Below are 18,201 nucleotides of genomic sequence, written 5' to 3'. Positions count from 1 at the left end.
TCCTGCTCTATCCTGAGTCAGTCTCACCATCTCGGACACATCTGACCCCAATGCCATGGTCATTACGTCAACCCATCTCATCCAAGGTCTTCCTTTCTTCTGCCGTCCTCCACCCTCCCAAGCATGATGCCCTTCTGCAAGGACTGGTCACTCCTGGCAACCTGCCCAAAGTATGTCAGACAAAATTCCAAAATCTTTGACACCCAGAGGCACCCTGGTTTCACCCTTTCCAAGACAGACCTGTTTGTTCTCTTGGCAGTTTATGGCAGTTTATCCCACATAAAAAATCAAAGGCATCAATTTTTCTGTCGTCTGTAGTTATTGCCCAGCTGTCAGATGCATAACAAGCATTTGAGAAGACAATGGCCTGTATCAGGCTCATCTTAGTCTCTAGACTGACATTGTTGCTTTTTAGCACTCTGGAAAGGACCCGACAGTTGTTGTTGTTAGGTGCTGTTAAGTTGAATATGCCCATAGTGACCCAATGATCTGAGCACTGTGCCATCTTCACACTTTTTGACATGTTAGAGCCCATTGCAGCAGTGACCATGTTAATCCACCTGGTTGAAGGTCTTCCTCTCCTTCACTGGCCCTCCACATTTCTGAGCATCAATGTGCCTCTACAGGGACTAGCTCCTCCTCACAACATGCCCAGAGTATGTGAGGCAAAGCCTCATCATCTTTGCCTCCAAAGAGCATTCTGGCTGCACCCTCTCAAAGACATATTTGTTTGTTCTTTTGGCTGTCCTTGGGCTGTCCTTCAGTGCTCTTCTCCAACACCAAAACTCAAAGGCATCAGTTCTTCTTTTGTCATCCTTATTCATTGTCCAGCTCTCAGATTGCATAGCAAGTGATCTGAAAAACCATGTCCTGAATTAGAAGCATCTTGGTCCTCAAACTGACATCATTACTCTTCAATAATTTGGAGAGGTTCCTAACTGCAGACTTCCCCATTGCAATACATCTCCTGATTTCTTGACTGCTGGTACTAAGGGTTTTAACTTCCCTAAAGCAAGTTGTCTTTTGATTTCCTGACTGCTGGTGGCAAAAAGCGTGACGTCTATTGACTTTGCCACCGTCCTCACCATTCCTTGTTACCTCTATGATTTCCTCACTTGTATCACTGGCCTGGACTCTGTCTATGCTTGATTTTGAGATCCTTGTTCTTCTGCTTCGGAGTGAACTGATTAATAGCACTGATTCCAGAGAAATGCTGCCCATTTGCATCCTGGCTGTGCTGTGTGACCTTAGCCCACCTGTGTGCATAATTTTCTTTATCTGTAACATAGAAATAATAACAGCGCCTACCTCTTAGGGTTGCAAGGTTAAGGCACACAAAGCACTCAAACAAATTGCTGCAGCATGATGAGTACCTTTTAGGTGTTAGTTGGTTTTGCTACAATTTTTATTCATTGCTTTGCAAACTACAGTAAAATTTGTAAAACTCGGAGCCTGTGGAAACATATCAGAGAAGGGTAATTCCAGTATTTTCCACCAAGAACAATAGAAAGTGGTAAAGACACATAATGACCCTGTAGTACAGGGCACAGTTTTCCTGTAGGCTTTCCAAGGCACCTTTGCCAGTGTAGCTGCTCTGTCTTTACCCCGAGGGGCAGCCAGAGGTTTGAAGTGCTGACCTTTCAGTTACCAACCAAATGCTTAGCCACTGCACCACTTGCACTTTTCATAAGACTGTCAGAGGGACATTCTAATATGGACAGAAAGACTTCACCTTCCTATTTAAGAGCATGTTTTTACGAGGATTTAATGAGATAATGATTGTCCATCACAACGCCTGACATGCACTCACATGGTGAATTCTTCATCCCTGTCTCGCTCAGCCATTCTCTGAAGGCAAAAATCATCACTGTCCACTACCCTACACAGCACCGTGACCACAAAGGGGGTGCTCAGTAAAGGACAACCTGAAGGAACTGTAATTCTGTGATTCATCCACTTTTGACTGTGCTTCATGAACACTTTCCAAAACTTATCCTCCTGTATTTTGTTTGTTGTTGTTATGTGCCATCGAGTTGCTTGCGACCCATAGCGAACCTATGTACCAGAGCCCTAAGCACTGTTCTATCCTGTGCCAACCTCACCGTCTCTAACACACTCATTCGTACCACTCCACTCACAGAATCCATCCATCTCATCGAGGGTCTTTCTCTCCTGCACCGTCCCTCCGTTCTCCCAAACATGATGTCCCTCTCCAAGGACCAGTCCCTCCTTGCAACATGCCCAAAGTAGGTCAGATGAAGCTTCAGAATCCTTGACTCCAGGGAACATTCTGGCTTCACCCTCTTCAGGACAAACCTGCTTGTTCTCCTAGCAGTCCATGGTATATTCAGCACTCTTCTCCAGCACCACAACTCGAAGGCATCAATTCTCTTTCTATCATCCCTATTCACTGTCCAACTCTCCAATGCATAGTGCGTAACTGCAAAGACTATAGCCTGGATCAGGTGCACCTTAGTCTCCAGCCTGACGTAGTTGCTCTTCAGTACTCTTGAGAGGTCCCTCACAGCAGACTTTCCCAAAGCAGTTCATCTCCTGATTTCCTGGCTGCTGTTACAAAGAGTGTTGACTGTGGAACCAAGTAAACTAAAACTGTTAACTCTCTCAATCTCTTCACCATCCATATGGATGCTGCCAATTGACCCAGTGGTGAGAATCTTTGTTTTCTTGATGTTGAGCTTCAATCCATATTGAAGACTGTAGTCCTTGACCTTCTGCAGTAAGTGCTTCAGGTTCTCCTCAGTTTCAGCAAGTAGGGTTGTGTCATCCACATAACACAGGTTGTTGATGACTCTTCCACCAATCCTGATGCCACATTCCTCCTCGTACAGCCCAGCGTCTTGGATGATCTGTTCTGCATACAGATTGAAAAGATATGGAGACAAAATACATCCCTGATGGACCCCTTTCTTGATTTTAAACCATCCAGTGTCTCCCTTCTCTGTTCTGACTACTGCCTCTTGGTCCAAGTATAAGGTTTCACATTAGCACAATCAAATTTTCTGAGATTCTCATTCTTCTCAGAGTCAGCCATAGCTTGTTGTGATCCACACAGTTAAAAGCCTTTGCATAGCTAATGAAGCACAGATAGACATTCTTCTGGTATTCTCTGTTTTCTGCCAAGATCCATTTAACGTAAGCTATAATATCCCTACTACCATGACCTCTTCTAAATCCAGCCTGCACACCTGGCAGTTCTCTGTTGACATATTGTTCCAAATGTTTTTGGGTAATTTTCAGCAGAATCTTGCTTGCATGTGATATCAATGATATTGTTCGATAATTTCCACACTCTGTTGGGTTACCTTTCTTTGGGATGGGAACAAATATCGATCTCTTCCAGCCAGTAGCTTTTAAGAAATATTAGTTAATATTACCAGCAATTTACATAGGTAATCAAGAGTTCACTGTAAGTCATTACTTTTGGTAGTTGGGTAAGTTCTAGGAGTTCCTGAAGGGAAGCTCTGGTGGCAGAGTCCTTAGGGATTTGTGCTGTTGTTGTTATTGTTATGTGCCATCGAGTCGTTTGTGACTCATAGCGACCCTATGCACAACAGCCCTAAACCCTGCTCTATCCTGCACCAAGCGCACTGCCTCTGACACACCCATCCCGATTACCCCAGTCACCGAATCAATCCATCTCATAGAGGGTCTTCCCCTCCTGCGCCGTCCCTCCACCCTCCCAAGCATGATGTCCCTCTCCAAGGACCCGTCCCTCCTGGCAACATGTCCAAAGTATGTCAGACAAAGCCCCAGAATCCTTGCCTCCAAGGAGTAGCTTGGTTTAATCCTCTCCAAGATGAATCTGTTTTCCTGGCAGTCTATGGTGCATACCCTTCTCCAGCACCACAGCTCAAAAGCATCCACTCTCCTTCTGTCCTCCCTAGTCATTGTCCAACTCTCTGATGCATAACAAGCGATTGCAAAGACCATGGCCTGTATCAGGCGCACCTTAGTCTCCAGAGAGACACTGTTGCTCCTGAGTACTTTAGAGAGGTCCCTAACAGCAGACTTTCCCATCGCGATATGCTTTTTGATTTCCTGACTGCTGGTGTCAAGAGTGTTGACTGTGGAGCCGAGCAAACTGAAGCTGTGAACAATCTCAATCTCTTCGCCATCCATCCTGATGCTGCCAATTGGTCCAGTGGTGAGAATCTTTGTCTTCCTGACATTGAGCCTCAGTCCATACTGAAGGCTGCAGTCCTTGACCCTTCGCAGCAAGTGCATGAGGTCCTCCTCAGTTTCAGCAAGCAGGGTTGTGTCATCTGCATAATACAGATTGTTAATAGATCTTCCACTAATCCTGATGCCACAATTCTCCTCATAGAGCCCAGCCTCTCGGATAATCTGCTCTGCATACATGTTGTAAAGGTATGGAGACAGGATGCATCCCTGGCGTACACCCTTCCCAATTTTGAACCATGCAGTGTTACCCTGCTCTGTTCTGACTACTGCCTCTCGGTCCAAGTATAGGTTTCGCATTAGCACAATTAAATGTTCTGGGATTCCCATTCTTCTCAGAGTCAGCCACAGTTTGTTATGATCCACACAGTCAAATGCCTTTGCATAATCAATGAAACACAGATAGACAAATACTGTACCTCTCTGGTGGTTCAATTCCACCAGTAGCTCCATGAGAGAAAGACAGGAAATCTCCTCCTGTGCCTTTTACATCCTTGGAGACTCAGTGTAGGTGAAGCAACGTGTCAGTTTCAACTTGACAATGGCAATGAGTCAATTAACTAGTTAGGGTTTCCTGGGCGATGCACTTGGTTAACGTCTTTTGCAGCTAACTGAAAAGTTGCTGGTTTGAGGCCACTTAGTGATGGTGAAGAAAGGGCGAGACATCTCCTTGTGAAAAGCCAGCATTGGAGTCAAGTCATTAGGGGTTCCTGAGCGATGCGTTTGATTGATGTGCTTTGTTGCTATATGAATGGCTGGTGGTCTGAGTCCACCTGGGGCTGCTTCAGAAGAAAGGCCCAGGCATCTGCTTGTGGGAAACCAGCCATTGAAAACCCTCTGGAGTCCTGCACTGTTGTGACACAGGAGTTACACTTGGCTCTACAATAACTGCTTGGATGTTGCAAATCAATTCAAGCCAAGCAAGCAAACACAGGCCTGGGGATGTCTAAAGAGAACCAAATAAAAAAAATGGGAGTCCTGGGAGCCTGGGAAACCACTCAGGCCTTTGAATACAATGAGAGTGTGAAGAGCCTTCCAACAGTGCCTCTGAGGGGACTTGCTTAAAATGGAACAACAATCTTTCTGGCTTTGGTTTACTTGCTGCTGGAGAGGCTCACACATGCTTCCTGCACTGACTTTATGTCTTTCATCCCATCCTCTCTCAAACAGATTCCTGTGTCATCAGTGACCACCCCAAAATGCAGATCAAGAACTCGACTTTCTGCATGACTGCCTACCCCAACTTGACCATGATTAACTTCACCAGCCAGGCCAATAAGACGTTTGTCAGTGGGAGTGAAGAGTATTTCAAGTAAGGTGTTTTTGTCCGTTTGATTTTTCTTTCTAAGAAAGCTCTACAGAATTGATGACCATTCCCTTTTCAGGTCAGAGGCCAGGCTTGCCCCTCTGTGCACTCTCTCTGCCAACCTGGAAGACCAGGAGGAAGCTCCCTGCCCCTCCATTCCACTGTTGTGAATTCCTGTTCCAGATTTTCTCTCCTGCAGGGATTCAGTGCATGGTTGACTAGGAGACAGAATTAGGCAGTATCATGAAACAATTTCTTTAATAATGACCATATTACCCTGTACAACCTGAAGAATGTAACTGACATCAATGAAGAGTACCCTGTGGAGGTGATCAAATTGGTATATGTTCTGCTATGCATCTTTTCAACAACAACAACAAAAAGAAAATTATTTAAAAAAAAAGATTGAGAGCTGAAGAGGGTGGGTCTTACATTCACTGGAAACTCAGTCTGATCTGGTGGTGAGAAGAACTCTCCTCATAAAATCCATGTGGTTAGATGAAGTGAAATGATTTTGGAAGCTGCTTTAGGTGGTCTTTACTAACCCTTTGAGACCAATCTGAGTTTCCAAGAGGAAATCTCCATAAGCATCTTTTTGAGACTTATCCTGGTACCCCTTATTAAGACATGGGTAAGTTCATAAGATGAGGGTGCTTTGTAATTGTGGCCTAAGTGGTTTACTTAACTGAGGTGAATGGGGATGAGAAGATTCTTTTCATTGCTTGAGAAATATGATCCTAGAGGTTTGTCCTTAGAACCCAATTCAGTTCCACGTTTTACTTGGTCCTACTCAACCCTTGAACCCAGGTCCTTCGGATTTGAGACTGAGCCTGGTGCCACGGGGCTTGAGCGTCCCTGTCCTGAAGAGTACAGTCACCAGCTGCACAACAGCTTCTCCAGCAGCCGCTCATAGTCTGGCTGGAGAATATGAATCACAGCTAGACCAGAACTGATACTACTGCCTCCCTTTCCCGCAGCAGGTCAGAACTTTCTGGGCTGACCTTTTACTGTCCTGCAAAGTCTGCAGTCTTTCTGGCCCCTTGTTCAGGTTCACAAGGTACTTGGAGTCAGGGAATAACACCAGTTCGTAAGCTTGTCAGTTCTATGAAAAGGTCATGGCTAGATTTTTGAACAGATTGCCTGAGCCTGTTCTGAGGTCTCCCCGCCCATGAAGATGCCCTCATGTCGACAGCAGTGAGGTGGCCCTGCTCTCCTGCCTGCCTCTGGCGTGGGGGCTCCTGGTGGGCCAGGACTTTTCCCGCATCTACACAGGTCACCAGCTGACCAGCAGCTCCTTCGGTTTGCAGCTGGTTATCTCTCTCTGAATATGTTTTTCAACTACGATCCAGCCTGCTCTACTTTCACATTTTAGCCAACCTTCGCCTCAGAACATGGCCAGGAGAGTTTGAACAAAAGTATAGAGCAGTATTGTTTAGTTGTTGAGAGTAAACAGTTTCCACTAGTTAGTCACTTTTTATCATTTAAAATGATACCAATATTATCTCAATATGTTCTCATAAGAGAGTTCTGGGATAGTGTTACCAAAACGCTGTGCATCTCTGGAGGTTTGAATCCACCAGTGGCTCCAAGGGGGATAGAGGGACAGTCACATTCCATTAATATCCACAGTCAAGGAAACCCAATGGAGGGCCACTATGAGTCAGAACTGATGTGACAGCAGTGAGTTTGATCCTTGGAAAAGAGCAGAGTAATAAACACAAACAAAATCCATTCTTATCAGTATATTTATCAATGTTCTGAGATTAAAATAATAAGACCAAAAACAAACCATAAAACCTCAACCTTGCTAGTAATGCCTCTGGGGACCTCCTGATGCTGTTGTGGATTTGTAGTGCTTCTGCTGGTACAGCACCACATGTCAGTGGAGCTAACACAGGTCTTGAAGCCTGCTCTGGGCCACGAGTGCCCTCACATCACCTAATTAAGGCAGGGTAAACCCAGACGGACTCTCCACAGACAGCTGTAGGGGAGAGCCCGAGTCAGTAAATCCCCCACAACCTGCCTGATTGGGTCCCTCACGGAGGTTGGAGGGCTTGTTGCAATTTTGGTCAAGGCTCTGCTGGGTGATCAAATCCTGCAGATTATTATCTCACTTCTTCCTTTCCTCCCCCTTCTTTCCAACTCTTAGGTACTTTGTGCTGAAGATTTCTGCAGGGATTGAATATCCTGGTGAGATCAGGTGGCCACTAGCCTTCTGCCTCTTCCTGGCTTGGGTCATTGTGTACGCATCACTGGCTAAAGGAATCAAAAGTTCAGGAAAAGTAAGGACTTTATTTCTCTCAGTGAAAGCTCTGGGCCTCCCAGATGTGGAGCCAGCAAACAAACACTGTGCCAACGTGCAAGGAGACACGGGTGTTAGTTCTGGTTCTACTCCAGCAGCTGCAGGAACTGGGTGGCCTTGGCAAGACTTGGGCAGGACTCCATTTGTGTCTGTTGAATGGGGATAGTAGGTAGCATCAGTTATAATACATGTTTGGAAGGTTCGTCAAGATGAAGATTCATAGGGGTCCTGGTGTATGATGAGGGCTCCTCTCTAGTTTTCTTCCTTTTCCATCAGGAGTTGGCAAGTCTTTTAGCAGATGGCACCTCCTCAGTAGGATCTAGTAACTCTTCCTAAACTCTAGAATTAGCACCATTGGCTTTTTGCCTCTTGGTCTGGCTGCCAGCTCAGTAATTGCTTCTGCCAAGAGGCAAAAGATCAAAATTGCGAAGCCAATTCCTTCTCCTAATTCCTAACCACTGTGTGTTCTCCCTTTCCTGTGCTGCTTCTAGTCTCCAGCTCAAGGACTTTCCACACTGCATGCCCCAGCCAGGCAGCACTGTAGTGCTAACCAGTCACTTCCATGACAATGATAATATGTAAGCAACCCATAGGACATTTGCATTTTTCAGGTAAAAACAAAAATTCCTTTAAGGTACAAGAAGTAAGGATGTAATTGTGACATCCTAGTGATGTTAGAGACTCGTAGTCAATATCCCATAGACTGTCAAAAGACCAAACCAATATGTCTTTGAGAAAGTGCAGCCAGAGTCCTCCTTGGGGGCAAGGATGGTGAAGCTTCGTCTCACATCCCATGTTTTCAGGAGGAGCTATTCCTTAGGAAGGGACATTATGCTTGGAAAGGTTAAGGTCAGTGAAAGAGAGGAAGACCCTCAGATAAATGGATTGCCACAGTGACTGCAGTAATGGGCTCAAGTGTATCAAAGATGATAAGGATGGTTCAGGATAGGACAGGGTTCAGATCTATTGTTCACAGGGTCACTATGAGTCCCACTGGACTCGGAGACACCTACAATGATAACAACAAGAAGGCTATGAGATGATGATGAATGAATAAGGATGACAGAAGAAGAATCAGTGCCTTTGAGCTGTGGTTTTGGGGAAGAGTTTTCAGTATCCCACTGACTGCCAAAATAACAATCAAATATCTTGGAGAAAGCTCCACAGGGGTGCTTCTTAGAGGCAAGAATGGTGAGACTTCATCTCACATTCTTCGGGCATGTTGTTAGGAAGGGCTAGTCCTTGATAAAGAACATCACACTTGGAAAGGTGGAGGGTCAACTAAAGAGAGGAAGACCCTAAAAAAGATGGCTCTACCCAGTGCCTGTAACAGTGGGGTCAAGTTCATCAGAGATGGTGAGGATGGCGTGGGAGGCAAGGCTTAGATCCACTGCTTATAGGGTTGCTGGGAGTTGTAGTTGACTCAATAGCACCTAAACCCAGCAACAACAAGTTCTGTTCTGCCATTATTGGTTTTGTATAATTGCCACATGAGCTTGGGGTCCACTTTACTTTGCTGGTCTATTTCCTCTTTTATACAATGAGAGCTGGGATGAAGTAGTCCCAAAGGCCATTACAGCTCTGAGTGAATATTACAAATCTAGAGTGTCTTCCCAAGGCAAGAGAAAGACTGAAACAAGTTAACAGAACCCTCCTAACAGTGTCCCGAGTGCCTTTCAATGTTTCATGAACACTTTTGCCTTCCACAGCTTGACACTGGACTTGGGATGGGAGTTGAATGCTCCAAAAGGCTCAGCCAAGCAGTTGCTCAACAATAGTACTGTAGTATTTGCTTAACCAGAGTCTTACTGGCCCAATTGTCCCTGCAAAGAAAGTATTTAGCTTTGTTCCTACTACTTTTTAGATAGGGAAGCAGAGGCTCATCAAAGTTGAGTACATGGACTGAGATCACATAGCTTTTAAGTGGCAGTGTTGGGATTTGAACCTACCTCTGCCTCACTTTTAAACCCAACAGTCATTCCATTGGAGGACATTCTTTTTAATGGAGGGAATGTTAGGAGTAACATGGAAAATATAGAATTAAGAAGTCAACAACTATAAATTCTAGAGACAAAGTCTTCCCAGGTATGACTCAGAGTCCCCACACTCCCACCCAGCTTGGCTGTCACTCACTGTGTGATTTCAGACAAGTCACCAGATAGATATGGGCTTCATTTTCCTCATCTGAAAAACCAAGGGTTACACTAAATATCTGTAAGGTCCCTTAGTAGGTCTTTTGTCTGTGATTTTTGGGGTAGGATAATGTTACAACCAATTCTTTCAACTAGCTTAGAATTTAGTCATCGGTGTTGGGTTTCATTGACTTTCTGGAACAAAGACTTGTTTTTTAATGTTTTTTGTTTAAATGAAAGCTCCCAAATCATATTAGTTTTTCATTCAACCATCTCTAGACATTTTGCTCAACAGCATTAATTACAATTGATTAAAGTAGTGAATTCATGACATCTAATCAAACACATATTATATATTGCTATTCCCTTCATCAAACTTGCCTATTTATTCAATTTGCTCCTCTTGCCCCTTCTCATCTCTGTGGAATAGGAGTTTTTGAGAAGTCCTGAATAGGTAGGATTTTCTTTTTAATCGCCTTCATTTATAGAAGTTTCCAAGTAGGGCTCAATGATTTACATGGGTATATATTTACATAGTTAGGAAGCACTGGTGGTCTAGTGGGTAAGGAGCTGTGCTGTCAACCCCAAAAGCAGTTGGTTTGAATCTACAAACTGCTCCTCCGGAGAATGATGGGCAATTTCCTCCCTAAAAACCTGCTGGAAGGTCAGCTATGAATCAGCTTGGATGTAACAGCAGTGAGTTGAGCTTATTTAGTAATAACATTATGTATTGAATACCTTCGAGCCAGAAGCAATTCGTATCTGATCCTCCAATATGTTTTTAGAGGCAGTACAACATGTGAGAGGAAATTGGCCATTTCTCCCTCGAGCAGCCAATGGATTCAAACTATGGACCTTTGGATTGACAACATAATTCCTTACTACTAAGCCATCAAAGCTCCCTTATATCATTTGTAGTGTATACACACATACACACACTCTGCAATGATGTATGCTTAATATAATATATACAGTTTTTAAAATGAGGAACATTGCTAGAAATAATGAACGACCCTTTATGTCCCGCCCTGAGCCATGCAGACATGAACACAGAACATTATGTTTAACTTCAGGTAAACATGTTGCTGAAGCAGCTCATTAAGATGGATTTCTTTGTGCCGAAATTCCCTGAACACTATCATTTCTAAACAATGGAAATATCCACCTTCTTGGGCAGCAAGATTAGCTTGATTGCTCTTGTTTAGGCCTCAAGGAAATGAGACGAAGGGATTTTCCCTCTGGTACAATCCCTTTGAGCTTCTTGAATTCTAGAGCAGGGGTGACAGCAGGCAGCCTGAAGGTCAGAGGCAGTCCGTGTGACCTCAGGGCTGCTCTGCTTGAGAATTCTGGGATCTAATTAGCTAGCACAGGCTGGTGGGCCTGCCCACCTGTTCAGGGCTCCTGGCGTGAGGAGGCAGCCGCAAGGTATCTGACCAGAGGGTTCAGAGCAACTAGTCCTTGTCACTGCTGCCAAGTGCCTATTCATTACTATTCAAGTTTAATTCCTCCTACAATACATCCTGAGACAGGTCCATTTAAAGCCCCCAACACAAGGAAGTTAGCTATGTATTAAGCACACCTGACTCACATTGGAGGCATCCCCTGGACTTGGAAGTCCAACTGTTGACCTCTCAGTGCATGTCGCCATGAACAAAGTGAATGGAGCATCCACACTTTCAGGCCAGGACCTGTGGGAGGCCGGCAAGTTGCCAAGGATGCAAAGTTTAAGGAGATGCTTGTCAGGTTCTTCTAAGTGCAGGGTTGGCCACTGAGAGTGAGTGCCGCCTCAAACTTGTGCTCCAAGTGTCACCTCTGTCTTGTCCTTGGAACTCACTCCTTTCAGATGCAATTTGTGGAAAGAGCATAGGCTTTGGAGTTAGAAAGCTTTCGGTTTGGATCTTGGTTCAAGATGTATGACCTTCAATGAGATACTGAATCCCAGTAAGATGCTTAGTCTGAGCCTTGGTTTCTTCCTTTGCAGATTAGGATTAATAATACCTGGTTATGGAGAGAATTCCAGAAATGGCTATGTTTGATCACTCTTAGCTGGTTTGGTGGGTTCCCGCCTGGGAAATTCCCCACTGCAAGCCGCTGTTGTCTAGGCCAGCTGTTCTTCCATCGTTACTTCCTCATCTGACCCTGTTGGCCGCAGGGTGGAAACAATGCTCCTTACTTGTTTCCTATGCCTCTGTCCTGTGTTCTTGGTGGGGCTGAGGATGTCAGACTGATCAGAACAGTGCCCTGCACTTGAGCCATCTTCCCTGCCCTGGCATATCTGAGGGTTGGGATGCCAGCCTGGGACATCCTGGGGGTTGGGAAGTTTTCCACTGAGATATCAGCTTCCCAGAAGCTTCATAACACTTGTCTGTGGAGGGTCTTTTCTTGTCTTTAACCTTTAAAAGGCTAGATGCCAGTTTGGCAGGATTGAGTGACCCAGCATGTATCTGAATCTGCAGACACAATGGAAAAGTTTGGCTTTGCTGCTCTGAGGGAGAAATATGGGTCCTTTGTGGAATTTACAGCCTCTGCAAACCCACTGGCGAGTCAGCTGTGAGTCGGTTCTGACTCAACAACAATGAGTTGCATGAGACTTGTTTAAAGGAGGAAGTGACTCATGTTTCCTTTGCCCACAGTCTTCTTCATTGCAGTTGATGGGAGTTCTACCCTGTAATTGCTGAGGCCAGGAATTTTGGAGTCTTCCTTGACTCCTTCTTTGCTCCATGCAAATGTGGGAGAAGGATGGGCAGTCTCCTCCCGTGTGATTGACTGCCTCTGAGAACCAGCTGGAGGGTTAGCTCTGGTTTGGTTCGGACTTGACAGCACACAACAGCAATAACAATGTTTAAATGAAAACCCTTTTCCTTTTTCCCTCCTTTGCTTGATTCCCAATAGTGAACATGCATGTGCATAAAAATTCAGGTTTAGAGCTGTCAGGAAATTCTGTTGGCTCATCTGCAATGTCTGCCTGGTCTCTCACCACCTTACCTGGTAACACCTTCGTTCAAGCCGCCACCACGCTGGGCCACCTCCTCTTAGCAGCAATCCTACCTTGACCCTCGCAGTGCATTCAGTATAGCAATTTAGGTGGCTCTGTTACCCTGTGACATGTTAGATCATGCACATCCACACGGTACCCCCAGTTCACCAGAGTAAAGACCACAGAATATAATGCCCCATAGACACTACAGGATCTGCCCATCCCTCAACCCCCACATTTATCTCTCTCTGATTCTCCGCTCCCCTCTCTGGTCCACCGGCCTCTTGCTCTTCCCAGAAGTCGTGCACACTCCTTTCTTAGAAATATGACTCTGGATGCTCTCTTGAGCTGGGATCTTCTCCCAGATGTCCAACTGGTTGACTCAGAACTCTTTGCTACCTTCTCGCCGAGGCCTCTCTGAATGCCATCTCACTGTGACAATCTTCCTAACCCTCCTGCCCAGAACAACGCACCTCCTCACCCTACTGGGAATTTTTTCCATCCTGAAATTATGCAAAACCTCCAACTATTGAGTTGATATGAGTGCATAAAACCATTGGGTTTCCAAGGTTATAGAAATCTTTCTGAGAGGAATTTACTTATTTTGTTTCTCAGTGAACGCCTGGTGGATTTGAAAGAGCCAGTTATTTGACTAGCAGCCTCACACATAATACTCTGTGCCCCTGGGGCTACGTGTCTCCTCGCTAGAATACAGGCTACTGGAAGGCAGGGACTTTTCTTTTGTTCACTCACAGGTTCCAAATGCCTAAACCCAGGCTTGGCATGAATGAAGTACTCTGATAACATGGGTTCATGCATATGTACATGGACATTTTTATTTGAGTAAATGAAGTGGCCCCAAAAGGCAGGAGGTTCTCTCCTAATTTCAATTCTGACCTTACTCCAACCAACCCCCTTTTCCAATGCCTTCTTGGGAAGGTGGAGGGATGGCAAAACAGAGGAAGACCCTGAGCCAGGTGGATTGACGCAGTGACTGCAGCGGTGGGTTCAAGTGTGTCAGAGATTGTGAGGATGGCACAGGATAACACCAGGTGAGGGTCTGCTGTTCATAGGGTTGCTGTAGGCCAGACTCCACTTGATAGTATCTAACAACAACAACAACAACAACAACAACATCCACCCTCATCCTTTGAAATCCCTTTGCTTGTCATGTACTGCCAGGCCTTGGAGGCTGTGTCATTAGTCAGTGTGTAGAAGGTTTCTCTCTTCTGTCATGAGCTAGTGTTGCAGGTGTCCCAGGATGGAAGACGAAGGGTAGAAGTGGAGGCAGCTCAGGCCAAGAGTGCTTGCTGTGCAGCTTCTGGTTGCCCCTTAACTTCACCCTTTCAAGTGTCTTTTAATGCACTTTTGGAATGCAGCCTCCTTGGAAACTGTGAGTTGATGGTGTTAGTAAACAAACCCAAGGCTCATGACTCTTAGGTAAGACAGTTTCCAGTGCCCATTGGCTTGTAATACTCTGTTTGGATTGACTCATTGCTTCCTACCAAAGGCCTCATGAGGAATTGAACATTGCTAGCATTATTTTCCCAGTGTAGTGTGTCTCATGATTTCCTGACGGCTGGTACCATGGGTATTAATTGTGGATCCAAATAAGGCGAAGTTGTTGACGTTTCACTCCTTTCTCCTGTCATGATGTTGCCTATAAGTCTAGTGGCAAGAATCTTTGTTTTCTTGACATTGAGATGCAATCTATACTGAAGGCTGCATTCCTTGATCTTCTGCAACAAGTGTTTCAAGCCCTCCTCACTTTCAACAAGCAATGTTGTGTTATGTACATGACACAGGTTATTGATGAGTCTCCCTCTGATCTTGATACCTCATTCTTCTTCATAGAGTCCAGCTTCTCAAATAATTTGCTTAGCATGTAGATTGAATAGATATGGAGTGGGAATACTACCCTGACACACTCCTTTCTTAATTTTAAACCATGAAGTGTTCCCTTGCTCTGTTCACACAATAGCCTCTTGGTCTAGGAATAGGTTTTACAGGAGACATACTGCACTAGGAAAGTCTGCAGTTAAGGACCTTTCTAAATTATTAAGAAGTAATGATGTCAGTTTGAGGACTAAGGTGTGTCTGATTCAGGCCATGGTCTTTCTGATCACTTACAATGCATCTGAGAGCTGGGCAATGAATAAGGATGACATAAGAAGTACTGATGGCTTTAAGTTGATTGAAGGCATCAAGTGTTGGAGAAAAGTTCTGAACGTCCCATGCACAGCCAAAAGAATGAACAAAAAAAAGTGCAACCAGAATGCTCTTTAGAGACAAAGATGATAAAGCTTCCCTTTACATACTTTGGACATGTTGTTAGGAGAAGCCATTCTTTGGAGAGGAACATGGTGTTCGGAAAGAGAGAAAGTCAGCAAAAGAAAGGAAGACTCTCAACCAAGTGGATTGACACAGTGACTGTCAATATGGGCTCTAGTATGTCAGGAGGAGAGAGAATGGCACAGGATAGAACAGGGTTCAGATCTATCGTTCATAGGGTCGCTAAACCTAACAACAATGACAACAGCATTATTTGCTCTTGTGGTCTAGTGGGTAAGGAGCTGTGCTGCCAGCCCCAGGGCAGATAACTCAAATTCATCAGCTGCTTATGTGGGAGAAAAAGAAACAATCACTTTCTGTGTTTTATAACCTCTGAAAACCCACTGGAGAGTCAGCTATGAGTCAGTTCTGTCTTGACAGCGATGAGTTTGTTTGAAGGGTTTTTTTTTTGAACATCACTTTGCCAGTGAAGACACTGAAACTCACAGAAATTGAGTCACTGCCCCGAGATAGCACAGCTCACAAGTGATGGCATCAGGATTTGAATCCAGGCCCACAAAGCTGTGGAGCTCTTCTACCATCTATCATATCAAATCCCTTTTCCTCATTATGACATTTTATTGACAAGTAAGGAAGAAAAGTACCATCCATCTATTCTCCTTCCAAACAGTCCCCAAGTTCCACTGATGGTAACTCCCAAAGGCTTCCTGACACGGCGCTTCCTTCTCTTCCAGATCGAGGAGTGTCCTTTGGTTAGTGTTGAAGACTTTTCATAAAGTGGTCTCTGCCTCTGTCTCCAGCACTCTCAGGCTCTCTGCTGACCTAATAGTGAGAGAGCTGTACTTTGTTCTCACACACGTGCCTGCTCCACACTCTTCCTTCATCTTCTCCCCTTGTCTGACTGAATCTATGTTGCACTGAGCCTCTGAGAGCCAGCTCAGGTGTCATCTCCATCTTTTCATAAACTCCCAGGTTGGGTATAGTGTCCATTCATTCACTTCTCAAGTCCTGTTCCCAGGCATGGCTGTGATTTGTAGATGATGAATCTCTTCATTTCTATGCATCTAGTCTCTAGCACCCAGCTCATAGTAGACCTTCAAGTTGTTTTGTTTCTTTTTTTAAAAGTTTCTATATTTGTTCTTGTTTATCTGTAATAAATCAGACACAATTCTAGGTGCTATAACTGCACCTAGATGTTCTGGTGGCCTAGTGGATAAGGAGTTGCATTGCCAAGCCAAAGGCAGGTGGTTTGAGCCCACTAGTTGCCCTGCAGGAAAAAGATGTGTAATCTCCTACCTTGAGAGTTATGGCCTCTGAAAATTCACTTGAGGGTTGGCTGTAAGTCAGTTCTGACTTGATGGCAATGAGTGTTTTGGTTTGTTTTTTGTTTTTATGATACCTGCATGAACTAATTTTATATTCAATATTAAATTAAGTATTAAATATTAAACATTAATATTAATATTGTTTGGAAGAAAGATGCTATTAGTCCCATTTAACAGATGCAGAAATGGAGACATCAAATGCTTGAGTAGATTGTCCAAGGTCACAGAGCTGCTAAGAGCCAAATGGACACTTTCATTCGAACCTAATTGTGTCTAATTCTGTCATCATGGTCGTTTTATCTCATCAGGTTGCCTGACTTATAGAATCAATATAAGTAAGACAGAAGGGTGAGGCTAAGAACACTCATTTCTAATGGTGGCAACCGGGGCCTCCTCCGGCTCTTCCTCCTGGCAACCTGTCTGCCCAATGTCTTCCTAGGTGGTGTACTTCACGGCCACGTTCCCCTACGTCGTGCTTGTGATCCTGCTCATCCGAGGAGTCACCCTACCTGGAGCTGGAGCTGGGATCTGGTACTTCATCACCCCCAAGTGGGAGAAGCTCACAGATGCCACGGTGGGCTTGCCATTGCACTGATACCCTCATGGGGGTGGACCGCATGCTGGGACACTAGCTGGAGGGGTCAGGCTTCCTTCCACAGGGCGTCTCCTGGGAGTGGATGGTGACTGTTTGCTTTTACAGTAAACCCCTGGGGTGTGAATGTTTGACCTAATGAAAATGTGTCCTTGTCCTCTAGTGTTAGGCAAATTGACCTTCACTTTAGAATAAATGAACCAGTCACTACATGCAGCAAGTTACATGAAGCTTTTAAATTGTTTCAGGTTTTGATCTTTTTGGTGCACTAAACCAAAAAGGTCAGGATTGGAGGTAGACTTATCAACAACCTACGTTATACAGCTAACACCACTTTGCTTACAGAAAGTGAAGAGGAATTGAAGTACTTGCTACAGAAGATCAGATATTACAGCCTTCAATATGTATTATATCTAACATGAAGAAAACAAAATTCTCACCAAAGGCCCAATAGGCAACAGCATAACAGAGAAAAGATTGAAATTGCCAATGATTTTATTTTACTTAGCTCCACAATCATGGTACCAACACCATGGTAGCAGCAGTCAAGAATTAAAAAGATGTGCTGCTTTGGGGAAAGATATTGTCAAGGACCTCTCCAAGTTTTAAAGAGCACAGATGTCATTTTAAAGACTAAGGTGTGCCTGATCCCAGTCATGGTATTTTCATTTACTTTCTATGTGCCTGAAAGTTGGATAGTGAATAAGGATGACATAAGGAGAATTGATGCTTTAGAGTGTGGTGTTGGAGAAGGGGACACATCAGGAACTGTCAAAAGGACAAGCAAGTCTTTCTTGAAGGTTGTGCACCCAGGATGCTCCTTAGATGCAAGAATGGTGAAACTTAGTCTCATGTACTTTGGGCACACTATCAGAAGGAAAAAACCCCATCAGGCTGGGAAAAGTGGAAGGGCAGCAGAAGTGAGGAAGACCCTGAGTGAGATGCAGTGAGTGGAACAATGGTCTGGAGCATGTTAGGAATAGTGAGAATAGAGCAGGATAGGGCATGGTTCAGAGCTGTTGTTCTTAGGGTTTCTGTGAGTCATAGTCAGCTTGAAGGCATCTAACACTGACAC

General features: G+C 44.7%; 1 protein-coding gene across 1 annotated transcript in view; it reads left to right on the top strand.

Moving 5' to 3' along the window:
- SLC6A5 (solute carrier family 6 (neurotransmitter transporter), member 5) overlaps positions 1 to 18,201 on the top strand; it is a 70,243-nt gene that overhangs the window by 19,257 nt on the left and 32,785 nt on the right. The window contains exons 6-8 of the mRNA XM_006892010.1: positions 5,371 to 5,512; positions 7,656 to 7,788; positions 16,974 to 17,108. Of these exons, the coding sequence (XP_006892072.1) occupies positions 5,371 to 5,512; positions 7,656 to 7,788; positions 16,974 to 17,108 (410 nt within the window). The remainder of the gene's footprint in view (positions 1 to 5,370; positions 5,513 to 7,655; positions 7,789 to 16,973; positions 17,109 to 18,201) is intronic.

The sequence above is a fragment of the Elephantulus edwardii genome, unplaced genomic scaffold, assembly GCF_000299155.1.
Source record: "Elephantulus edwardii isolate Elephantulus edwardi_28Jun2011 unplaced genomic scaffold, EleEdw1.0 scaffold00109, whole genome shotgun sequence".
In the NCBI taxonomy this organism is placed as follows: Eukaryota; Metazoa; Chordata; class Mammalia; order Macroscelidea; family Macroscelididae; genus Elephantulus; species Elephantulus edwardii.
The sequence above is the reverse complement of the archived record's forward strand: the minus strand, read 5'-3'. Positions and strand labels throughout refer to the sequence as shown.